Source organism: Elephantulus edwardii, unplaced genomic scaffold, assembly GCF_000299155.1.
Source record: "Elephantulus edwardii isolate Elephantulus edwardi_28Jun2011 unplaced genomic scaffold, EleEdw1.0 scaffold00085, whole genome shotgun sequence".
Lineage (NCBI taxonomy): Eukaryota > Metazoa > Chordata > Mammalia > Macroscelidea > Macroscelididae > Elephantulus > Elephantulus edwardii.
This window is the reverse complement of record NW_006399835.1, coordinates 52,817-66,648: the sequence shown is the minus strand read 5'-3', so window position 1 is coordinate 66,648 and position 13,832 is coordinate 52,817. Positions and strand designations below refer to the sequence as shown.

The following is a 13,832-nucleotide window of genomic DNA, read 5'->3' as shown; positions in this document are numbered from 1 at the left end:
GTGATGTAAGTTTGAGAACTAAGGTGCTGTCTGTTTCAGGCCATAGTCTTTTCTGATCACTAGCTGTGCATCTGAGACCTGGACAGTAAATAAGGATGAGAGAAAAGAATTGACACCTTTGAGTTGTGGTATTGGAGATGAGCACTGAACATCCCATGGATGGCCAAGAGAATTCTTGGAGAGGATACAGCCAGAGTGCTCTTTGGAGGCAAGAATGATGAGGCTTCATCTTTGGACATATTGCTAGGCGGGGCTATTCCTTGGAGAAGGTGGACATATTGCTAGGCGGGGCTATTCCTTGGAGAAGGACATGGTGTTGGAAAAGATGGAGGGTCGGCAAAGGAGAGAAGACCCTCATCCAGGTGGATTGATAAGGTGACTACTGCAGTGAACTCTTGTGTGTCAGGAAGTGTGAGGATGGTGCAGAATAGAACAGGGTTCAGATCTTTTGTTCCTAGGTTGCTGTGAGGCGTGCTTGACTTGATGACACCTAACAAAAACAACAATAAGCCTCCCAAAGTAAACCATACCCTGTCATTAAGTCAGTTCCAACTCGTGGCAGCCTTCCATCAAATTTCTGGAGCTGTACATTTTTTATGAGGGTAAGTGTATCAGAGATGGTGAGATTGGCTCAAGATAGAGCAGGTTTCAGAGCTATTGTGCATAGGGTCTCTATGAATCATAGTCAATGGAATGGCACATGACAAGAACAATATATATTTTTGCTGGAGTCTCTTACTTTATTTTCATTCTACAGAGCAGTTATTAATTTTTTTTTCAGTTGGCAGCCCAACATTTAATCCCACTATACTATGTTGTGGCAGGAATCTGTAAGACAGGTGTGCTTGTTCTGGTGGAAGGTCAGGTGGAATGTCTGGTTTTTTGTGATTTGGGAACTTGTTTGGTGTGAACAAGATGTTCAAATTCAGAGGAACATTTTTCTAAGTCTTACAGAACTCTTCTGTCAACTTGCTGTACTGAGGTAATCTGGGTTTGCTGTGATGCCCAACCTTATTAAATTGTGGTGTCAAATGCCATAATGATTGTCCATCATGGACAGTGTTTGGTGGAGCTCCCAGTTTAAGACAGGTTTGGAAGCAGGATTGGCATCCACTTCCTAAATCACATGCCTCTGGAAACTCTATGAACTTGGAGAAATGATGTAAGTTACAGAAAGGTTTCAGGCCTTCTGTTCATAGGGTCGCAATGAACTGTGCTTGACTTGATAGCAATCATCAACAACATACCACGCTGTTGTTAGTTGCACTTAAGTCGAATACGACTCATAAAGACCCCCTGAACAGCCCACCTGAATCCTGCCCTATCTTGTGCTGTCCTCATCATCTCTGAAACTGTGATACCACAAGGGTTCATTGTATTAACACATTGATGTTGTTGTTGCTGGGTGCCATTAAGTTGGGTATGAGTATGTTGTTGTTTTTATGTGCCATTAAGTCTCTTGCAACTCATAGTGACCCTACTATGTACAACATCCCTGCCTGCACTCAGCTCTATCTTGATTCAATTTGTCTTCAACACACCTACCTCCATTACCGTAGTCATTGAACCAATCCATGTTATTCAGGGTCTTCCTCTGTCCCTCCACTCTTCCAAGCATGATGTCCTTCTCTAAGGCCTAGTCCCTCCTGACAACATGCACAAAGTATGTGAGACGACCCATGGTGACCCTATAAACAGCAGATCTGAACCCCATCCTATCTGGTACCATCCTCACAATTTCTGACACACTGGAGTCCATTGCAGCACTATGTCAATCCATATGGTTAAGCGTCATCCTCTCTTTCACCATTCCTCCACCTTTCCAAGTATGATGTTCCTCTCCTATGAATAGCTTCTCCTAGTGACATACTCAAAGTATGTGAGAAGCCTAACCATCCCTGACTCCAAGGAACACTGGCTGCACTTTCTCCAAGATATATTTGTTCTTTTGGTAGCTGATAGGATATTCAGTGTTCTTCTCCAACACCAAAGCATAAAGGCATCAATTTTTTCTTCTTCCATCCTTATTCATTGTTCAGCTCACAGATACATTGCAAATGAATGAAAAGGCCATAGCTTCAATCAGGTGCACCCAACAGATAGAAGTCCATATTTCTAATCACTGGGGCAAAATGGCACTACACAATGGACCTAATATTAGACACTGAAACACAAAGCTTCTCTTAGTATATGTTGTTGTTGTTGTTGTGTACCATAGTGTTGGAACTGGCCCATAGTTGACCCTCTGGTGGGTTTTCAGAGGCAGTTAATTGCACGGGGGATTGCCCATCCTTCTCCCACAAGTTAGTATATAGACAGAGCAAAAGAAATTACATTTCTGAGTACTTTATTGAGTATTAAAGAGGCATTTATTCTTGTAAGCAAGAGATGCAAGTAGAAGTTAATGCTGTAATATTCGTAACTTAGTATCATTGACATTACTTTTACATGTTTTCTTCATAATTTTGTTTTAGTGGTGTAAACATTAAAGTTTTTCTTGTAATTGGGACTTCCTTAGTACTTCTTTCTCTGTAAGGTTCTAATGTAGAATGCTGTTTTAGTCTTTCATGTAAGTATTTTAAAATTCTCTGTGGTTCGTGTGATAAAGACTTTGTAAATGAAAATTGTTTCCAGACCATCCTGAGATATTTCAAGAGGTATAAACTCAGTCATAATACTCTACCTAATACCTAAATCAGTGATTTTAAAGTTATGAGCTGTGATTCTGGAATAATTTACAAAATCAGTTTTGTGGGTTGCAATAATAATTTTAAAATAGGAAATAAAATAATAAAATTTAACATTCTGTATGATACAAATAAAATTTTTAGGAACTTATACTTTAATATTATATTAATGTGTATAAAAAATTAAATGTGTACATCAAGCAAATATATTTCTTGGTTTGAGGTAAATATATGGTTAGATTTCTATCCTTTATTAACTCACTTTATTATAAATTGCTAATTCTTTTTGCTCTTTTTCAGAATAAAGAATCAGATGAAGATCAAATGTAAGTGGTAGTTTTTTACTTTAAATTATTTTTAGTATTTCAAAGTGTGATTTGATTTTTAGTATTTCAAAGTGTGTATATTTCCTTACTTTGAGAAACAGAAGGGAAGAAAGAACAATATTTTTTTGTCTTGAACTGTTACCTTTTTTTACAAAAGTGAACAGATGTTAAATTCTTACTTGCTTTAGAAGAATAGAATCTCTCACAATTTTTCTAGTAAGTCAACTCGAGAGCCACCTAATGCTCACTGCTTTATTCATGGACTGCCGTGATTAAACAGTCTTTCGTCACATAGTCTGATTAGTCTATGATTAGCCAAATAGAGACTGAATATGACTTAGTCTTTAAGAAGATCTATTGGTGGTGGAGAAGAGTACTGAATTTACCATGGACTGCTAGGAGAACAAACAAGTTCCTCTGGGAGAGGGTGAAGCCAGGCTGCTCCTTGGAGTCAAGTATTCTGGATCTCCGTCTGATAAACTTTGGACATATTGGAAGGAGGGACTAGTCCTTGGAGAGGGACGTCATGCTTGGGAGGGTGGAGGGACAGAGCAGGAGAGGAAAACTCTTGATTAGATGTATTGATTACATCACTGGGGTAATGGGGATAGGCGTGTCAGAGACAATAAGATTGGCAAGAGATAGAATAGAGTTTAGGGCTGTTGTACATTGCATCGCTATAAGTCGCAAGTGACTCGATGGCATGTAACAACAACAACATCAAGACCACTGTATGTCTGAAATGACCATTTTATGAAAGAATGCTTTTTGTGTTTGTTTTAAGATCAAACCATTTTAGTCAGAGATTTCGGGTGAAAAAGCAAAGGGTCGGGCTAAATTAAAGTTAATGATAGCAGCTTGGCCAGGATCTCCTGCACTTCAGAGATGCCAAAAACTATTTATTTTTAAGTTTGAGTTGTGAGTTTTAATTTTGAATTTAACCTGAGGATATTTTTAATCACAGATTTTGACAGTGCATTTTGAACTTTTAACTTTAATGACAATATGCCAGATGATGGAAGGGGAAATGGATCATGATAATATCCCACCAAAAAGTTTCAAATGAGCGTTAGTAACTTAGGAGCCAGTAACAAATGGCCTAGGGGCAGGAAGCTTGGCTGCAGTCCCTGAGGAATGTGGTTTGAATCCACCAGCTGCTTGGCCAGAGAAGGATGGGCAATCTCCTCCCACGTGATCAGCTGCCTCTGAAAACTGGTCCCAGTACACACAACAAACAGTAACATTAGTAACTTTAGAAAATGTACTTTGAAGACATAATAAAAGACCTTTCAAATGAGAGAATATAGTTTACTAACTTTAAAACCATCACTTGTACTTTGTGTTTTCTCATTTGATAATCACCTTATTGTCTTGGATTATCAACTGTTTGCTTTTCAAGCAAATTTTCCCTTTCTTTGTCATCTAAAGAACAATAGACTTTTTCTCGACCTATGTCAAGTTGCCATTAAAACAGCTTACTGAAAGTGAAACAGTGCCGTTTTTGCTCACAGTGGAACCTCAAACCTGGAAAATGATCAAATTACCCTTGGGAGCTTTGCTCTAATGAGAATTTTCAAATATACAAAATAGTAAGAAGATATTATTAAAAAATCTGTCTTCCTAATTCAGCTGTTACTAGTCTTTTGACATTTTCTTCAGTCATTCCTTTTTTGTTGGAATGTTATCAAAGACACAGAGTATGCAGTTTTACTCCTACTGAAATCTGCTTCTCTTAAAAATATGGACGTTTTCTTATATTATCCTAATGTTATTATCATACTTTAAAAATCTCACTAACAGTTCAGAGAAGGTTTTCTAAAAATTGAGATGCATCTGTATCTTTACAGTTGTGGTGGAGGTGCCTGAAAAAAAAAACAAAAAACACTGTATCTTATACACAAAATCCAACTTTTATGTAAACTTTTTAAAAAAATCACAAAGTTAAACAAACAAAAAAAATGTACCTTAAAGATTCTTCAGGTGATTTTTTAAAACTAATCACATTTGATACCCTGCTGGTCAGTTGTTGCTGTAAGCATTTGATTTCATTAAACTTTCCAAAATATTTGAGTAATTCAGTACTACCTCAGTGATATGTAATTATGGTTTATGTATGTTTTACAAACTATCCTATGACGTTTGAGCCTTTGACTGTTTCCCTCTTAGGTTTTAGTCACCTTAGAAAAAGTCATGCTATTGTTGGATAGTATTAATAACCCCTACTATTGGGAGATCTGGTGGCTTAGTGGTAAGGAATTGCACTGCCAATGTGAAGTGTGAATTCACTGGCTGCTCTGCAGGAGAAAAGTGGGGAGTCCCTTCCCATTTTTGCCTATCTTCCTCTCCCACGGAGCAGCTGGAGGATTCTAACCACATACCTTTGCATCGGCAGCACAGTTCCTTATCACTAAACCACCAGACCGCCCTACTAAATAAATTAGGCTAGCTTTAAAAATGATAGGCCTGTGAAGGACTTGACAAAAAAAATAAAGCTCCAAGAATTGATGAAATGCCAATTGATGTATTTCCACAAACAGATGCTGCCCTGCATGTGCTCACCAAGTTGTTGCAAGAAATCTGGAGGACAACTATTTGGCCAACTGACTGGAAAAAATTAATATTTATTCCCATTCCAAAAAAAAAAAGAAAAAGGGACCCAACAGAGTATAGAAGTTATCGAACAATATTACCAATATCACACACTAGCAAAATCCTGCTGCAGATCATCCAGAAATGACTGGAACAGTACATTGACAGAGAATTACCAGAAATACAAGCTGAGTTTAGAAGAGGTCGTGGCGCAAGAGATGTTATGCCATGTCAGTGTCAATGTCAATGTCTGATGGATCTTGGCAGAAAGCAGAGAGTACCAGAGGAATGTCTATCTGTCTTTCATTGACTATACAAAAGGTATTTAATTGTGTGGATCACAACAAATTGTGGCTAACCTTGAGGAAAATGGCAATCCCAGAACATTTGATTGTTCTTATGCAAAACCTACACTTGGACCAGGAAGCAGTCCTCAGAACAAATCAGGGAAACCTGAATGGTTCACAATCAGGAAAGAAGTGCATCAGGAACACATCTTGTATCCATACCTTTTCAATCTATTCGCAGAACAGATCATTCAGGAATCTGGGCTTTATGAGGAGAAATGGTAGCATCAGGATTGAAGGTAGACATTAACAACCTATGTTATGCAGATGACACAACCTTGCTTGTTGAAACTGACGAAAATCTGAAGTGCTTGCTGCAGAAGGTCAAGTACTGTAGTCTTCAATATGGATGGAAGTTTAACATCAAGAAGACAAAGATTCTTTTCACTGGGCCAATTGGCAGCACCATGATAGATGTAGAAGAGATTGGGGTTGTTAACAATTAAAGTTTGCCCGGCGCCACAATCAACAGTCTTAACACCAGCAGTCAGAAAATAAAAAGATGAATTGCTTTGGGGAAATCTGCTGCTGGGGACCTCTCTGGAGTGCTGAAAAGCAACGATGTCAGTCAAGAGATTAAGGTGTGCCTGATGCAGGCCATGGTCTGTGCGATTACTTGCCATGCATCAGAGAGCTGGACAGTAACTAGCGATGATAGAAGAAGAATCAGTGCCTTCGAATTGTGGTGCTGGAGAGAAAACGAATGAGTTAAAATCAGAAAATATGTACTGTATCCTTTTCTCCAGATTTCTTCAACCTGTATGTATACTCAAATAATTTGAGAAGCTGGATTATATGAAGAAGAATGTGGCATCAAGATTTGAGGAAGACATCAATAACTTTTGTTATGCAGATGACAAAATTTTGTTTGCAGAAACTTAAGAGATGACTTTGTGCAGAAGATCAAAGACTGCAGCCTCCAGTATCAAGGCTACATATCAGCATCAAGAAAATGAAAATTCTTACCACTGGACCAGTAAGCAACATTATGATAAATGTCGAAAAGATTGAATCTGTCTTGTCACTTATTTTATTTTACTTGGAACTATAATGACACCTATAGTAACAGCAGTTAAGAAGTCAAAAGATTTGCATCAGAGAAACTTGCTTTCAAGGACCTCTCTAGAGTTCTAAACAACAAGGTTGCCAGTTTAAAAACCAAGATGTACCTGATCCAAGTTATGGATTTGTGTTTTTTTTTAATTGCTTTTTATGCATCTGAAAATTGGACAGTTAATAAAGAAGGCCAAAGAAGAATCGAAGCCTTTGAAGTGTGGTTTTGGATAAGAGTATTGAATCCACCATAAACTGCCAAAAGAACAAACCAGTATGTCTTGAAGAAAAGACAAACAAATGCTTTTTAGAGGCAAAGATGATGAAACATCATCTCATTACTTTGAACATTTCTCAGGAGAAAACCAATCCTTGGAGAGGAAGATTGTACTGGAAAAGGTGGAGGGTTAGAAAAAGAAAGATCACCAACCAGGTGAATTGACACCGTAACTACCACAGTGGGCTTGAGCGTTACAAAAATCATGACAATGATGCAGGAGAGAGAAAGTTTAAAATCTGTTGATGAGTTGTAGTTGGCTGGAAGGCACCTAACAACAACTGCTACTCTGACATCCTTAATAACAACTAAAATAAAATATCTATTTTTAAAAAACATCATATGCAGTCGCAATCCAAAAGGCATGTGGTTCAAATCCACCAGCTAGGAGAAGAATGGGCAATACCCTCAGGTGATTAACACATTGCCACACACTTTTAAATTGATGACCGTACTTAAAAACACATTTTGCGGTCATTTGCGGCAACGTGTTTAACTGCCTCTGAAAACCCGCGGGATGATCAGCTATGGGTCGGTTCCATCTCGACCATACTCGAAATTAGGGATCATTGACCTACCTACAACTCACAATGAGCCTGTGAACGAAGATCTGAACCTTGCTATATCCTGTGCTATCCTCACAATCATGCTTGTTATTGTAATCATAGCAATCATTACCGTCAATCCGTCTTTTAAAAAATTACTGATTTGCATGCAATAAAAAAAAAAGAAAGAAAAAAATAGGTCTGTCTTGGAGAGGATGAGACCAAGTCTGTCCTTGGAAGCTAGGCTCTTGAAGCTCTATCTCATATACTTTTGGGCACATGGCAAGGAAAGACTGATCCTTGGAGAAGGACTTCATGCTTGGAAGGGTAGAGGGACAGTGCAGGAGAGGAAGACCCCAGATGAAATAGATTGATACAGTGACTGGAGCAATAGGGATGATGTGTCAGAATTAGTGAGACTGTATCAGGATAGGGCAGAGCTCAGAGCTGCTGTACATAGGGTCACAATGGGTCACAGGCAGCTTGATGGCACGTAACAACATTTAAATTTAGAAGTAGTTAAAAAATTGACTAATATATACTATATCTCTAGTCTTTTCATTCTTTTTCAAATTGTTCCTAGTTATTGAAATCCATGTGTTCACTTTACTTCCTTAAAAACAATTAGAAAAGGAATTTCCGTTTTAAATCCTTATGTTGTTTAATTGAAATATGTCCTTGCTGTAAAACATTCAAATTGATTAAGCAGCCTACGTGCTAAGAATGCAATGATGGAAAAATTATACAGATTTGGAGATGCTTGTCAGTGTTTCCCAAAGAATTATTTCATCCATATCATTTATTAACATTAAGTAACTGTATCAAGTAATATCATTAATATCAAGTAACTGATATTAATAGATGTAATTTGAAAAATTAGCTCCATGATTTCATAATTTCTCCATACATTGCAATGAACAGAATTAAATAGGTCCATAGCCGAGTATTGTCTTAAATATATGCTCATATGCACTGTGATTTTTCAGGTGAAAGACATAGTATGGGCACTGTTAACATTTTATTTAACCATGTACCGATCTTAGGCTGGGCACCTCGTGAAATCAGTACAGTGTCAAATTAGGAAACAATGACTTGGAAGAAAAGCATTATAAGTTCTTACAGATCACACTGATTCTGTTACCATGATAGCTCAGCTTTGTCAGAGGAGGAGGAGCAGACGAAGAGCGAGCCAGGAAGACCACGCTCAAACAGCGACGATTTGAGTGACACTCAGGATGATTCTGCAGCCGAAGAGAAGACCTACAGCCTTGATGAGCTGCACATTCTGGACATGATAGAACAGGTAAACCTGACTGGACAGCCTTCTGTCTTCCAGAAATACTCCGTATGCTGTTTCCCCTGGTTAACTGAATAACCTGATAACTCTGGGATTTTTGCTGTGTTTTTCATGGGGAGAAAAAGAGATAAAGAGGTAGAAAGAAAGGCGGGGAAAAAAAGAACCACAGAAGTGGAATATTTCCCTTTAGCTCAAACCATTTCCTGGTTGTAACTGTTGGACAGAGTTGATTATCAACACATTCATATATAAAGTTTCTCATACATAAGGGAAAAAAAGACACGGTAAAGCTGGCATAATCCCAGTCGAATAAATGTCATGAGAAAAACAGATAAAAGGAAGGTGTTTTTACTAAAATTGTCATTTTACCATAAAAGGTCTGCAAAATAGACAACAGATTTTTCTTCTAAGTTTTCCTGGGATTACTCACTGCTTGAAATGATGTTTCTATATGTTAAAGAGGCACAGGGATATTATTCATGTGTTAAATAGAGTAAATGTTTTACTCAACCATACGCATATCTGTATTGAGGTCATTTTATGGTATCTTACTTCATGGCTCTAATATAATAGTGTACTGTGGAACCATATTGATTGTTTTACTGGCACAGTTAATGCAGATGTTTCGCTGCCCAATAATAGAACACTCATTTAATTTGCATGCATTTTTTTTTCATCTCCAATTATTGTTCTTATGTGCCATCGAGTTGGAACCAGCCCATAGTTTACCTTCCAGTGGGTTTTCAGAGGCAGTAAATCGCATGAGAGATTGCCCATCTTGATAAATTCTAATCACGTGCCTTTGGGATTGCCTTGAAGCTTCTTACCACTAACCAAAATAAAATGTTCTCTTAGCTTTGAATGCCATATTCAAGTTTAAGTGTGAAGCCTCTGGTTTTCATTCAGTAACCATGAGAACTGCAATAATTTGAAAATGGAATCAAAGTAACATTGCAGACCTTTCTGGAAATGTATATTTAGCACTTCCTCTGTGCTGAGTTAGTCCCTTAAATCAGACTGTGTACAATCTAGGGGAGAACACTGAGCTCAGATGGCAGAGTGTAATAATTTCTTGGGCTCATTTTCTAATGAGTTAGAATTCAAACTCCCCCGTTTATCGTCTTTGTGAGTTTAGGCAAGCTGCTTAATGTGATTTTGTCTGTAAATGAGACTGATGCGTGCCCACCTGGTAAGATTTTCATGATCTTGATATGTGTTATATAGAAAGCTCCTAAAACAGGGTAAGCACACGGGCTTATGTGATACAGCAGACAAGCCAGAAGAACCCCTGCTACAGGCAAGTTGACGACAGTACTTTGTAGCAGATGCTGTTAACGGGAGAGGCAGGTTTCTCTAAACAGAGGTGTAGCATTTATATTGACATAGAAAAGAATAGGAGACAGATGGAGTGCTTTTCATCTAGTGTTGCTATCACAGAGGTTCCACAAGTGGATAGCTGTAGTAGCCTTTTATTCCCTTGGAGTTTTGAGAAATTGCATATCCAGGTTGAAGGTGCTGGCTCTAGGGGAAGGGCTACTCTTCTTTGTGTGGAGGAAAGTCTTTGTTTCCACCAGCAACTGTAGGCCCAGCATTTCTTGGACATCTTCTTATGCCTTGGCCTTCTTCTATATCAAGGACCTTTCCAGCACAAGGACCAAAGGATACATTTTCACTCCTAGTTTTTTTTTATGATATTGAGGGTGCCCCCCTAATCAGCTTCTCCTTTCCTGTCTCACTTTTGTAAGACAAAAGGTGGTAGTAGGACACACTGCGGGGAAACATCTCTTAGACTGCATCAGGGCTGTAACCGAATTAAGACTGTTACATCCTGCCCTGATCCCCTTACAACTGATCACATTATGCAGAGTGACCACCTCTTATGTAAACTAAATCTAATCCTACCTCATTAACCTCCTGGAGATTATGATTTATGTAACAGGATAATAACAGGTAGGTAGCTCTGGTGTCTTGGCGTCTAAGAAGTTGGGCTACCATCTACTGGCTGCTCTTAGGGAGAAAGATGAACTATCTCCTGTGTAGTTCATGGCCTCAGAAAACCTGCTGGAGGGTCAGCTATGAGTTCATTCCAACTAGATGGTAACGAGAAAGAGAGAGAGAGAGAGAGAGAGAGACTTTATTAACAGTTTACTAAGAATTATGCCCTAGCCAAATTGACACGTATTTTTAGGGCACATGATTCTGTCTATAACAGATGCTAACTGTAATTTTTTATTTTTTTTAAAGAGGAAAAGAAAGTAACTAAAAAAGACTAAAACTTCATTTTATGTGATCTAAAATTCAGACATGCATATCTCATTTGCTCACTAGGGTTCAGCCAGCAAGGTCACTGCAGATTATGAAGAAACTGAGAAGGAAAAACTTGCTCTTCAGAGGCAGCTTTATAAATTGCACTACCAGTGTGAAGTAAGTGCCTTTGCTATTATATCTGAGGGAAATCAGAGGACATTTGAATGTTAGACTTAATGTGATAATATTTTTGAAAAATAGCTGTTATTTTTTTGCTCTCAACTTTTGTGTTTAAACAGAATTATCTCTCAAATCATCTTTTCTCTTGATCAGGATTTCAAAAAACAGTTGAAAACAGTAACTTTTCGGTGGCAAGAAAACCAAATGCAAAGCAAAAGGAAAGATAAAATAATTTCATCTCTCAACCAGCAAGTGGCCTTTGGAATTAACAAAGTTTCCAAGTAAGTGAAAATCAGTTACTAAAAGGAATTAGATTTTACCAGGAGGTACTCAATTCTCCAGTAGGTAATCTGTTAAACCACTAGGTGGCAGTGTGACTACACAGTAGGAACTGATCACAGTCCCCAACCATGTTTGCTGCTGAGCCAGTGAGATTGAAATGTAATCAAACTACTCACTCACTATGTTGTTGTGTGGCCTGTAATCAGAACTGATTTATAGCTGACCCTTCAACAGGTTGTCAGAAGCAGCACATCACCAGGAGAATTGAACCAATAGAAGTGCATAAAGGAAAGGAAAATCCCCATCTTACCTATTTTGCTAATTTCTTATATATCTTATGTTTAAATGAGTGTAATTGCCTGTAATTACTCTGCTAGTACTTTTGCAGTAAATTTCTAGATATTAAAGGAGTTTACCAAGTAAATATAAAAAGAGCTTTGAAAATATATGTTAATAGTATAAAGGAAGAACATAAATTATATAAATATATAAATATGTGTATCTATCAAAAAGTATTCTTTCTCATTTCTATTAATGCTTGCTTGCATATAAAATTTTAGGTTGAGCAAATTATAATTTATATGAGTGTGTATTTATATATTTATTTTTTAATAATGTATATACTCATACATTATACATATGAGTGTATATGTCTATGCAAATATATATGTATCCTTAAGTACAAGAGCTGAGGACAGATGTTTGTGTGTGTATGTGTGTGTGTACATATTCATATACAGAGAGAGAGAAGAGCAACTAACAGCATAAACGTTTCCATTTAGTTCATGCACTCTAGTTTTGCTTTATTTAAGGTATTTATTTGCATATAGCCTCATGGCTTCCATATTTAAGGTCTGATTTCTTTCAAATCTTTAGGCTTTGATTATTTTTTGAGTGGACATAAGTCTCTTTAAGAACTTTAAAATTTCAATCCTATTTTCTAGAAAATTGGAAGAAACCGTGTCTGTCTTCTAATAGATAAAAGTAAAGAACAGAGTTTTGATATATTTTTTTTTACCTGAGACAATTGGAATACAAGGGATACAAGATAATATATCACTCCACTATTTAATCTCTTACCTTAGAACTTCCACTTTCTTTGAGAACTCAACACAACATAAAAACATCATAAAGAGCAAAAATACTATTCCAAAGAGCCAGGCACAGGAGCCCAGCAATTGCTTTCAGGCTCAATGCTTGTAGTTCTAAATGAGCGTACTTAGTCCCTCCTCAGGTACATGGAGAGCTATCTTGAATGTGTTGATGAAAAGTAATGTCTAACATTTTGTAACTTTTTTTCCTAATTTGCTTAGATTACTGCGTCAAGTCCATGCAAAAGATACCGAGATCAAGAATCTTAAAGAGCAACTTACCATGAAAAGGTATCTGTGAAAACTTGGATTTTGCTGTTTGAGTCTGTTGCCTCTGAAACCCTGTCTCCCAGGCTAGGATTGTTGCTGTGAATTGATTCCCTCTCATCACTATTAAAGAGAATATGAGTACAGGGGTTTCTCAGCTGTAATCTGTATGGGAGCAGTTTACCAGGTGTTTCCTCTTGTGGAGCTGTTGGGTGGCTTCAGTTCTCTGACTTTTTTGGTTAGAGCTGAGCTCTTAAGCGTTGTCCCACGAGGGCTCCTTCTGACTGTATGATTTATCATACAGAACCTGGGGAATGAATTAGTGTCAAAGTGAGCAGTATTGACAATCATATTGGGGCAGTAGCTATTCTAGGCAAATTGGGAAGTGATGCCATCTTAACTCTGGTCATAGAATTTGCTGAAAAAGATTGAATCACCAAAGCAATGATTCCACACATCAAACTACTGGCAGGCACTAGAGTTTAAAAAGCTCTTTTTACCTTAATCAGTCCAACTAGATGTGACTGTTCTATGAAACTGGTTATGTTTTACTCTGATTCACATGTTTTTGCCTATAGGCATTTTTATATGTGCTTTATTAACACATGATAAAATTAACAATTATAAAATTTATGTTATAGAAT

At 37.5% G+C, this 13,832-nt stretch overlaps 1 protein-coding gene across 1 annotated transcript in view; it reads left to right on the top strand.

The window, feature by feature from the left end:
- The window catches only part of LOC102861351 (E3 ubiquitin-protein ligase DZIP3-like), a 112,885-nt gene that overhangs the window by 59,191 nt on the left and 39,862 nt on the right, over window positions 1–13,832 (top strand). The window contains exons 17-22 of the mRNA XM_006890028.1: window positions 2,988–3,013; window positions 8,974–9,127; window positions 11,450–11,545; window positions 11,702–11,829; window positions 13,144–13,212; window positions 13,321–13,474. Coding sequence (XP_006890090.1) covers window positions 2,988–3,013; window positions 8,974–9,127; window positions 11,450–11,545; window positions 11,702–11,829; window positions 13,144–13,212; window positions 13,321–13,474 — 627 coding nt within the window. The remainder of the gene's footprint in view (window positions 1–2,987; window positions 3,014–8,973; window positions 9,128–11,449; window positions 11,546–11,701; window positions 11,830–13,143; window positions 13,213–13,320; window positions 13,475–13,832) is intronic.